We start from the raw sequence: 12,271 nt of genomic DNA, 5'->3' as shown, positions 1-12,271 counted from the left end.
CAGTAAAACAAAACAAAACAAAACAAAACAAAACAAAGAATCAGGATGCGAAATCAAGGGAGATGAGGTCAGTATGAAAGATACTGTAAAGGTAATTAAGTAAGTAAAAGAATGTGTAGATACCATGTTAAAAGATACTGTGAAAGTAATTAAATAAGTAAAGGAATGAATAGATACCACATTAAAACAAAAGGAAAATGTAAGAAATACAGATATTTGAAAAATAAATAGAATTTTCAAACATGATATACAACTACTTAGAATAAAGAATTAATGAACTGGAAGAGAAACTCAAAGGGATCATTCAGCGTGTAATACTAACTGATAAAAAGAATAAATCATAAGAAAGATTCAAAAACACGGGGTGCCTGGGTGGCTCATCGGTTGAGTGTCCAACCTCTTGGTTTCAGTGCAGGTCATGGGACTGAGCCCCAAATTGGGCTCCACACTCAGCATGGAGCCTGCTTGGGATATTCTCTCTCTCTCTCTCTCTCTCTCTCTGCCCCTCCCTTGCTCATTATCTCTCTCTCTCTCTCAAAAAAAAAAAATAACAGACATGGAGAAAGATTGCAAATGCCAAATATTTATAGACATTTCAAAAGATAGAGAAAGGAATGCAGGCAAGACACAATGGAAGAGTTAATGGGAGAAGAGTTACAGAATTGAAAGACTTCAGTCCTCAGATTGAATGAGCAATGTACCCATCTACTGCCTACGTAACTTAGAGTATAAAACAAACCTGTGGGGGCGCCTGGGTGGCGCAGTCGGTTAAGCGTCCGACTTCAGCCAGGTCACGATCTCGCGGTCCGTGAGTTCGAGCCCCGCATCAGGCTCTGGGCTGATGGCTCAGAGCCTGGAGCCTGTTTCCGATTCTGTGTCTCCCTCTCTCTCTGCCCCTCCCCCATTCATGCTCTGTCTCTCTCTGTCCCAAAAATAAATAAACGTTGAAAAAAAAAAAAAAAAAAGCAAACCTGTGTCTTTGAAGCCTGCATGGTTAAGATGGGCTAGGTTATGGTCATCAACAACCACAAATCTCACAGGCTGAACTTGGCAGACATTTATTAATGGCTGACTCATGTTAAGTGTCTAACTGAAGTTGGAAAGAATAAATATAAAAGAAAAAATTAATAAAGTGGAAATGTAAAAACTGAGAGTAATTAATATATCCAATTGCTAGAAACAATAAAAACACAAAATAAGCAGACTTTTTAAAAAATTGCTGTTTTTAGTTTTATGAAAATAATTTTGAAAGTCTTATTACATAAATAATTTCTTAATTGATCTTAGGATAACAAAAAATACAATGCCAAATTAGAGCCTTTAGAAATTTGAAATCGTCAAAGAAAAGCAACCAAATAGTCTCTGGGCTCTAAGTAAGGCAAACTCAAATTGTAAGGAGCACATTATATTGTGGAATATATAAAGAGATGAAACTCTTCTCAGTTTATTGGATGAAACTAGCAGACCTCTGGTAATCAACCTTAAGACAACATCAATAAAATCATATCCTAGTATCTCTTTTTTGGTAAGGAATGAAAAATGTTTAAAGTGCTTCTCCATCAAATCACGAATAGTAATAGAATAATCTAACATAATTAAAGGAGAGATGATTTCAGGAATGTAAGAATGAGTCAGTATCAATATAATGAACACAATAGAATGTCCAATTATAAAACCCATACAATCATCTGAGAATGTGACAAAGTGACATTTGGTAAAATTGAATACACATTCAAGATGAAAGTCCTAACAGCCACAACACCTACAATAACAACAACGGCAGCATAATTCTTAGTATTCAGGGAATAGAAACATCTTTGACCATTATATTCACCAGTGCGTTCAATTATTAATTAAGCTAATTAATAAGTATTTATGAACTGTCTGGTCTGTCCTTGCTATTTGCTTAATAACAGGCACACAGTCAATATTCTAGTGAAAAAGGCAAATAACTAGCCGTTGTGTGACCAGTCCCCTTCTGTTACCTCTGTGACAAACACTGCTGAACTCTCACAGACTCTTTCATGCTGAACCCGGATATGACCTCAGAATTCTTCTGGACGTGGTTCTCATGGCAACCAGCAGTCGCTCCCATTTGATTGGACTTCGCACACCAGAGGTGACCTCCTCACGACCCCTCACTACAACTAGTCCCATCTGGAAGCCTGGGAAGGCTCTATTACCAGTAGTTTATGTGGCCTTTGAATTTCAATGCAATGCACCATGTTGGGAAAAGCGAGTGATAGGAGATACGAAATGGGGACTGCTTATTCTCGTAATTTGCGAATTTTCACCATTTTAGAATGTTGTCTCGAAGGGAGAATTGTAAGAGGAGGTGAAGATGATGAGATGTTAGCAGTGTCATAGTTTGTGGTGGGTTTTATTTGCTCTGTGAAGAAGGGTCACAGTCATCTGTGAAGGTGCAAGGGTAGAGCAATGGGAAGTTGGATTTGGGTGGAGAACGTCTAAAATAGTAATGGATCAGAGTGGAGGAGGTTCAGACGGAGTACCAAACCAAAATTGTTTTGCAGCTTTGGAGATACAAATGAAATTTATAAATCAAATGTTTACAGTTAAGATCAAGTAGGGTAATAAAAATAAAATGTTTATCACTTAACTGACATATAGAAAAGACTCTCCTCTATCTACTCTCTATATCTGTCTATCTCTCTACCTACCTACCTACCTACCTACCTATAAGCTATCTATCCATATCTTTCTATCTACATAATTTACCTATTTTTCTATCTACTCTCCATCTATTTGTCTATCTATTATCTATCTTCCATCTATCTAATCTAATCTATCTGTCTTGCTACAACTACAATGACCTATGGAGCAAGACTTTGGAGACTTAGAAGAAATCTCCATTTTTGTGGATACACTTTTATATACTATAGTTTGTGTTTTAAACACCTGTTTAGGCCTTCTGGTGGGCCTGTGCATTTTAGACCAGAGTCTGTCAATTAGTTCTATTCTTTTTTTTTTTTTTTCAACGTTTATTTATTTATTTTGGGACAGAGAGAGACAGAGCATGAACGGGGGAGGAGCAGAGAGAGCGGGAGGCACAGAATCGGAAACAGGCTCCAGGCTCCGAGCCATCAGCCCAGAGCCTGACGCGGGGCTCGAACTCACGGACCGCGAGATCGTGACCTGGCTGAAGTCGGACGCTTAACCGACTGCGCCACCCAGGCGCCCCAATTCTATTCTTAATTCCAGACTAGTGTTTAGAAAACTCCAGAAGTTATTAAGAATTTGTGGATTATAAAAAGGGTTGGGGCACCTGGGTGGCTCAGTCAGTTGAGTTTCTGACTTTGGCTCAGGTCATGATCTCACGGTTCGTGGGTTCGAGCCCCAAGTCAGGGTCTGAGAACTCAGAGCCTGGAGCCTGCTTCAGATTCTGTGTCTCCCTCTCTGTCCACCCCTCTCATGCTCTGTCTGTCTCAAAAATAAATAAACACTTAAAAAAATTTTTTTAACAAAGGGTTCATTGTGTATATGTCATAATCAGAATTAAACCAGTAGCTTATTACTGTATTTCCTTAAGTGTGGGATGCTTACCACAGGATGTATATTAGATAATTTTATGTGGTTTGTAGACATGACATTCAGTAATATTTTCCCATGCAGTGAAAAGTGTATTTCCTTTCCTCTTCAACTTATTTTTCTGTGTCCCTGGTTATGATATGATGAAAAGTCTCTTTAGGGCTTTTCATGTCTTTAACATCCAATACTTACTTGTTAAGGAATCTTTTAAATAAAAAGAGAACACTTCTTAGAGCCAGAGATTTCAAAGGGTTGCTACTATGTGAGTAGAATTAATAAAAATGTTTTGTTCAGTATTTGTATTTTATCCTATGAAAAATATACCAGAAAAGCACATTTCTCATCTACAGCTACCACTGGGGTAAAATAGAGGAGGGATTTAATTGTTACTCGTTGCCATGCTGTAAATTTGCGGATATTATTTTCCTGCAAGATACTCTTGAGGAATCTTTTTCAAATATGTTACTGTTCCATGTGCATGAGTTTCTGATGGGGACAAACCTGTCCTTTTCACGTGAGGGAGTCCTTCCTAGTCTCCATGACTCCATGACTGCAGTATCTCTGTCTTGCTCTTGGATTCTCTGCTTTGGTTTTATGCTTTTATTCTTCTGTTTCTTTCTATTCTTTATTCTAGTCTTTTGCCCCTTCTCTTTCGCTTTTCTCCTAACTGATCCCAAGATAGAGTATCAATGATTATTTGTATTATTATAAAATATATAATTAGAGTCTCATAAATATATAATATATAGATTATGTATATAAATATATATATTTATATATAAATTATAAATATATAATTAGAGTCTTATACTCTGTACTCTGCTTCTGAAAATTTGATGACTATTAGCATTTTTAGTTCTCTATAAAATATTATGTGTTAGATGATTATGCTTAGATTATATTATGCTTAGATTATAGATTATGCTTAGATTATATTAGATTATATTATGCTTAGATGATTTTCTTCATACAAAGTTGTAGTAGCAAGAAAAGTTCCTCTTCTTGTGAAAGCAAAAAATGGATTGTATTATATATTTGTTCAAAAAAAGTGATACTTTATTTTCCCCCTTTGCCTAATTTTCTGTGCTATTTCCATTACAGAGGTAATGTGTCTTAAAGATAGAGCTTTATGGTGCTCCAAAATGCATAAAATCTCAATTGTAGAGGAATTTTAAAAGAAAAAAAATATGATGTCATTAAAATCTTTCAGGAAGCAGGTACAGTCCTGAGATAAGCTTCCATTAAAAAATTTTTTTGAGGAATTTCACCTCCCCGTTAAGGAACTCATATTTCTTTCTGGTGTTTAGGTGACTTTAAGTCAACCATAAAGTTACATTGGACGATGTGTCTGATGTGACTGGTCACACTGGTGACGTAGTATGTGCTCATTGTTTTAATTTCTTTAATGGTTTTGTCATTTGCTTCTGTCAAATTGAAGCAATCCTCTTGAGGCAGAGGGAATTTTTATTTTGTGTGAGAGTACGCAAGGGCATGTTGCTTTTTTGAAGGACGCGTTTCATATTTTTCTCTCCAAAAGCTACTAAATGATCACCTTTGTTCTAAAAATTCAGAAGAGGGTCGGAAAGCTTTTCCCCAAGGACACCTTCTCCCAAGGCACCATTCCTTAGTGTTTGTGGTAAAGCCTTGTATTTGTTTCAGTAAAATTATATCTTGCTACATTATCTGTTTTTCACTTTGAATCAGGAACCACGGAGAGCCCTGAAAAAAAAAAAATTCTATACAGGACCTTCTCCCCTGGTGTCTGTCAGAGCCATCCAACTGAAAGGTCTTATTATTCCTCCTTCTAAAGCAGACTCGAAGTCAGACTGTTGTTAGGAAATTAGATAAAGATGGACGCTGTCATCTTTGGGGCGTGCAATCATTCATGCCGAGGTTTGCAGATCTTTTCTTTCAGCTCTTTGTGTATCAGAATTGTAATAGAAATACCACTCTCAGCGTAGCTGGACTTTGTTTATTTACTCTTCTCGGTCTGTGTCTGGCTTTTTTTGCAGTGATGGAAAAGGTTAGAAGCTAAATTCTATTAAACACAGTTAAATGTTACATTAGCAGAGCTTGGAGACCGTGAAGACGGTTTTCACACTTGCTTTGGGCATTGCACACTAATGTGCCACTTAGGCCAACGTTATGATCCCAAGCACCTGGAACGTTCCAGTTTGCTCCCACACTGCACACCAAGGAGGGTGGTGTCACTGCTATTGTCAGTGTAGGAGCAGCACTGATCAGGTGCCGTCCCAGATTATGCGACTTTTTACAGTCATAACCATGCCGCCTTTGTGTTGGGTTACTCCTTTCAAGTATGGAACAAACGTTGTTGAGTGTTTGAGTATTAGCTTTGGGGAGGAAATTGAAGAAGTGAATTGAGGGGCGCCTGGGTGGCTCAGTCAGTTGACCGACTGACTTCAGGTCATGATCTCACATCCATGGGTTTGAGCCCCACGTCGGGCTCTGTGCTGACAGCTCGGACCCTGGAGCCTGCTTCGGATTCTGTGTCTCCCTCTCGCTCTGCCCCTCGCCTGCTCTCTCTCTCTCTCGCTCTCTCGCTCTCTCACTCTCTGCCTCTCAAAAAATAAAACATTAAAACATTAAAAAAAAAGTGAATTGATATACCAAAGAAATTAAACATAGAAGCTGGTTTATAGTCTTACTAGGGACTAATTATAACCAAGAAAGAAGAAATACGAGGCCTAGAATTTTAAAAATTAAAAAACTAGAGCTGACATTCTTCTGAGTAATGCAGATGAATGGGTAACAAATATTTGGAGAACTTACAGATTTCAGACCTCCCTCTAATGCGGTACCAACCAATATGGTTGGTACCTATACTAAGTGTCTTTAAAAGGCTCATAGTATTTCCTGGAGCTATGCAGTGAGCCACAATAAAAGCAGTAAGTTACAATAGGGATAGGAGTGGATTGGTTAAAAGGTGAAAAACAGGGGCGCCTGGGTGGCTCAGTTGGTTAAGCGTCCGACTTCAGCTCAGGTCACGGTCTCGCGGTCCATGAGTTCGAGCCCTGCCTCGGGCTCTGGGGTGATGGCTCAGAGCCTGGAGCCTGCTTCCGATGCTGTGTCTCCCTCTCTCTCTGCCCCTCTCCCGTTCATGCTCTGTCTCTCTCTGTCTCAAAAATAAATAAACGTTAAAAAAAATTTTTTAAAAAGGTGAAAAACAAATCCATATCAAAGGACTGACATTAACAAAGCCACGGTTACACTCTATGAGAAAGTTCAACGTTCTAATTTCTAAAACCTCAAACTACCATTTCTTTTATGAGCTCTTAACAATTCACAGACTTTTTTTTTTTGAGAGAGAGGAAGAGAGTGCAGGAGAGCAGGGGAGGGGAAGGGGGAGAGAGAGAGAGAGAGAGAGAGAGAGAGAGACTCTTAAGCAGGCTCCGTGCCCCACTCAGGTTCTGCCACCTCTTGATTGTTAGATCATGACCTGAGCCGAAAGCAAGAGTGGGAGGCGTAACCGCCTGAGCCACCCAGGAGCCCCAGAAACATTTCATTGGAACACACGAATAAGACAAGTATGCCAGCTACCACGGTTAATATTCAAAGTTGTATGGAAACCATAGTGAAGACAGTAAAATAAGAAAGAGGTAACTACTGGAAAGGATAAAATAAAACTGTCATAATTATTTTTTGCAAGTTCTCTACATATAAGGAATATAGGGAAAGTCAAATTGCGATACCAAATGAGGAGAAAAGACTAACAAAAGTTGTGCAATACGTTAGGAAAGAAAATCGGATAGTTTCTAGAGAACACCTAAGAAACAGAGTCATGTATCTCATTCAGGAGAAGCAATATTCAATAATTCAAATGTGTCAGTATTCTCCTAAAATGATGTATTTATTGTAATTCCAATTAAGATCTTAATAGTTCTTTGTTGTGGCATCCACAAGCTGATTTTAAAATGAACTTCGTAGAGAAAATGGCCAAGAAGGATCTAACTGAGTGATTTGATGTTCCAGTTAGCAACACTTATTATACAGCTTTTAGTAATTAACATAGTGTGATATTGATTCACGAATAGACAGAAAGACTGATAGAATAGAAAGCCACACAAAGAAATGTGCTTGCACGTGGAACCATGATATTTGAAAGTACTGCCGGGCAAATTAGTGAGAAATGAGAACATTCTCAGTAAGTGGTGCAGTAAAAATTGGCTATCCATGGGTAAAAATGAGTATGGATTCCTATCTCACATCACATATGAAAATCAATTCCAAATAGATGAAGGGCTTACATCTGAGAGGCAGAAGTTTAAAACTTAAAAAAAAAAGTCAGAATATCTTTATGGCATTGGGGAAGAAAATGTTTTTTTTAAGTAAAATTAAAAAAAAAATACCACCTACAAAAAATTGAGAAAATTGACCTTAAATTCAAAAAAATACTTTCATCAAAGTCTAACATAATGAGAGGGATTAATAAAAAAGGTCCCAAATTTGGAGGAATACATTTGAACATAGATAACCATGCATTAGCATCCAGAATATATACAGAACTCCTAAAGTGAGAAAGAAGAACACCACCCAATAGGAAGATGGGAAAAAGGCATAGTGTAAATAGGCATTTTATGTAAGGAAAAAAAAAAAAAAAAGCTCAATCAATATGTAGCAGATGCCCAACTACATAATCAAGATAATGAAAATCCTAGTGAAACACCTATTCACACCCATCAGATGAGCACAAATTCTACACAGTAGACATATTGTCAAGTTAGCCTTAGAAAAACAGTGGTCATTTGATTCTTTGATTCGGCATCTCTTAACGTGGCCTCCTACAAAACTACAAGACTACAAAGAAGACACATCCCAAAACACATGACTTATACATTCAGAATTCGTAGGAGACAACAATGGCATCAATTTCAAATTGCTTCAAGTTTGAAAATAATCCCCAGCTTCCAACAGAACTTCCATGGGAGCTCCACCTCCATGCAAGTGTGGGTGTGGAGAGAAGGCTGGAGCATTCAAAAATCTCTGTGGACCAACGAAAGGGAATCGGCATAGATGAACTACAGGAAAAAAGAAATCTCTCTAGAAGGACAAAGTCCGACAGTAAGTGCTAAGTCTACGTCACCGAATATGGCTCCAAATACAGCTCTGGTGTCTACACCAATCCCAGGGCCGAAAGTAACCAGAGATAACCATTTTTAGGGACCGAAGGAGATAAGGAGAGAGGGGACAGTGCCCCTTCATATCCGACAGGAAGCTAAAGTAGAATGAAGTGAAATGAAGGATGCCTAAGGAATGAAAGAGAAATAAAGCGTGCCAGTGCCTGCTCTCCCCTGTTGCCACCAACACTGCAATCAACGATGTGTCCTGCACGGCAGTGACAGAACGGTATGCTGCCCAACTGGAAATCCACTTCATGAAATGCCTGGGCGAAGAGGGGGCGGGGGACTTCTTTCAAAGAAAGCTACGGAGCAAGAAAACAGAAATGCAAATCAAAACATTACAGAGAAAAATTCTCCCGGGGGGAAAAAATGGAAACAGAAGGAATCTATAATGCAACACTTGAATCTGAATTAAACAAGCACTCAAACACTCAGACAAGTACTTGGAGATATAAAAGCCCAGCTATCATCAGAAAGTAAGAAAAAAGATGCAGGAGAAGGAGAAGATCGGGGGAGGGGGAAGGAGGAGGAGGTAGGAGAAGGAGTAAGAAGGGTCGCAGCAATGACACTGAACTAAACTCAAAAAAAAATATTGAAGAAATTCAATGTGCCAAGGGCACTACCTATTAACGTTGAAGATACGCATGTGGATATGTATCACATACAACTTCTATATGCTTATTATGAGCGTATGAACTGTACATATATTTTAGGCAGTTTGGCATTATCTATTAAAATTAAAAGGGTCTGCATTTGAAGAGTTAGTGTTGGCATGTTCTAGAGCAGGGATCCGCAAACCACAGCCCATTGGCCAAATCTCACCCACCGCCTGCTTTTGTAAAGAAAGGTTTATTGGAACACAACTGCGTCCATTTTTTTTATATGCTATCTTTGGCTGCTCTGGTGAAAAAGGGAAGAGTTGACTAATGGCAAAATGTGGCACACACACTGAAAATATTTGCTATCGTATCCTTTGTCATAAAAATTTCCTAGTCTAGAGAGACCTCTGTCCGTATGAAGAAACATGGGTGAGAGGGTTCACAGTAAAATGTTGCAAACCACAAATATTCATCACCAGTAGAATGGACGACTAAATCGGAAGAGTATCCAAGGGGCTACTCGAGGGCCGAGAAAAGGAACTAGCTGCAGGGGGGTACAGCAACAGGACGAATCTCCAAATAAACTGTGGTGTGAAAAGAAGTATGAACATTATGTTTCCATTTGTGCCAAGGTTAAAGCATATGAAGCTAAAGTATATGGAGTCCATGGAATTGTACACATGAAATAAAGTGTTAAGGACAGGTCAAGTTGTTCCCATGTTTAGGAGACAGGGAAAGACGGTCTCAGCAGCTCTCACATGGAGTCTCATGAGTACTGGTCATGTTTTCTTTCTTTAAGTGGATGGTGTGTCCAAAGCTGTTTGGCTTAAATTATCATTAGCATTATGATACTTTTTAAATTTTAAAAATCACTTCAAATCCCAAATCTAAGGATCATTATCTTTTTATTTTGATTTTTTTTAATGTATTTTTTGGGAGACAGAGAGATGGAGTGGGGGGAGGGGCAGAGAGAGAGGGAGACACGGAATCAGAAGCAGGCTCCAGGCTCCGAGCTGTCAGCACAGAGCCCGATGCGGGGCTCGAACCCACAAAGCACGGGATCATGACCTGGGCCGAAGTCGGACGCCCAACCGACTGAGCCACCCAGGCGCCCCTAAGGATCATTATCTTTTTAGCAAGAAAGAAATTTATCTAACACGTTAAATTATTTCCACAAACTATTTTTTCACTCTGTTTAGCATAACTATCAAATACACTGACATGGAAATTTTTTAATGCTTAGTGTATTTGCTACATGTTTCTAGAAGAATTAGTTGGATATAGATCTGCAAACACACACACACACACACACACACACACATACACACAGAGTTATATTCCATATACTTACAGGATAATTAGAAAGAAGAACGCAGTACGTCTTACATGAATGGTGTTAAATGCTCTTAATTGGGCCACTACTCTGTTCCTGGCCAACTGGGTGATCCCTGAATTCTTCCGTCATCTCAACGTTGTTGCCTGTGAAATGAGAATAAAAATCATCTCTGCCTTTGTTTTTAGTGTATATAAAATGCAAAAATTGCTTTGCAGTCCTTAGTATAAATAATTCTGTGAGTGTCACTTTGCCAGTCCAGCGTGTGATGTCTGTCTGCTTGGTTTCAGGTTGTACGGCTCTCCAGGCAACATTGACCTCTGGCCCGCCCTCATGGTTGAAGACCTGATCCCTGGTACGAGAGTGGGACCAACACTTATGTGCCTGTTTGTTACCCAGTTTCAGCGGCTAAGAGATGGAGATAGGTGAAGAATTATGTTATACTTCTTGAAGATAACAAAATTGGGGTTTTCTCCCAAATCATGCATTATAAGTATGAGTCTGTACTTCCTATGGTTTAAAATATATTGAATATGAGAAATAACAAATGGCATCTGGTCACAGAATTTTTCTGACCACTGATAATACCAGATGGCATCCATTTTTATAAGTTCTTGTAAATCTTTGTAAGGAAGGAAGAAATAGACTGACTAGGAAGGGCATAGAAGTCAGTAGTTAAAAGAATGCACCAGAGGCGCCTGGGTGGCTCAGTCGGTTAAGCATCTGACTTTGGCTCAGATCATGATCTCACGGTCCGTGAGTTCGAGCCTCGCGTCGGGCTCTGTGCTGACAGCTCAGAGCCTGGAGCCTGCTTTGGATTCTGTGTTCCTCTCTCTCTCTCTCTGCCCCTTCCCCGCTCATGCTCCGTCTCTCTCTGTCTCTCAAAAAATGAATAAACGTTAAAAAAACATTTTAAAGAATGCCCTGGACTATGACATGCACAGCGTATCACCTGAAACCTGTTGCCTCATATGTACATACAGTCCATCGAACAGTAGTACCGCGGGTGCATAGATTGTGGCAAGTGTAAATGATGTTGGTGGTGCAGGAGTTCACAGCAGGCTTGAGGCCCCATCCCTTCATCCTCGTGGGAGACAGGTTGACCCAAGACCAGACCTCCTCGCAGAACTGTGTGCTGAGGGCACTTACTAGTGGAAGAATAAATGGGGCTTCTTCCTAAAAGTCTCTTGGTTTGGCTGAAGTATCTACTGTGGATCAACTTGAGTTTATGAAATTATGACAGCTGGCAGGAGACGGAAGTTAGTGTAATCTCTTTGTTGCAAGGCTAGCCAGGGATAAAAACGAAGAAAACTGAAAAACTAAGCAGCCCCCGCCGAGTTGGCATGGGACACACTATTAGCTCTCCTTTGTTACTTGAACCAACTGTGTTCCGGGGCCCTCGCTGTATCTTCTGGATCGTTAGTACAGTCTTGAGTAAGGGCTAGGATTCTTGTGAACCTGTTCGACAGTTCAATGTTCTGTATTATCACAGCGATTATATATTTATACAAAGGACTTAAACACTGCCTAAAACTTAGTTTTTTTTTTTAATTTGTTTTTCAGTGTTTATTTATTTTTGAGACAGAGAGAGACAGAGAATGAACGGGGGAGGGTCAGAGAGAGGGGGAGACACAGAATCCAAAGCAGGCTCCAGG

The 12,271-nt window shown here is 39.4% G+C and overlaps 1 protein-coding gene across 1 annotated transcript in view; it reads left to right on the top strand.

Annotated features, from left to right (window-relative positions):
• The window catches only part of PXDNL (peroxidasin like), a 171,046-nt gene that overhangs the window by 116,264 nt on the left and 42,511 nt on the right, over positions 1 to 12,271 (top strand). Inside the window, 1 exon segment of the mRNA XM_047074398.1 lies at positions 10,907 to 11,041. Coding sequence (XP_046930354.1) covers positions 10,907 to 11,041 — 135 coding nt within the window.

This window comes from Lynx rufus, unplaced genomic scaffold, assembly GCF_022079265.1.
Source record: "Lynx rufus isolate CCGP_SWC_20201006 ecotype Redwood Valley unplaced genomic scaffold, mLynRuf1.p SCAF_12, whole genome shotgun sequence".
NCBI classification, from domain to species: Eukaryota; Metazoa; Chordata; class Mammalia; order Carnivora; family Felidae; genus Lynx; species Lynx rufus.
The sequence above is the reverse complement of the archived record's forward strand: the minus strand, read 5'-3'. Positions and strand labels throughout refer to the sequence as shown.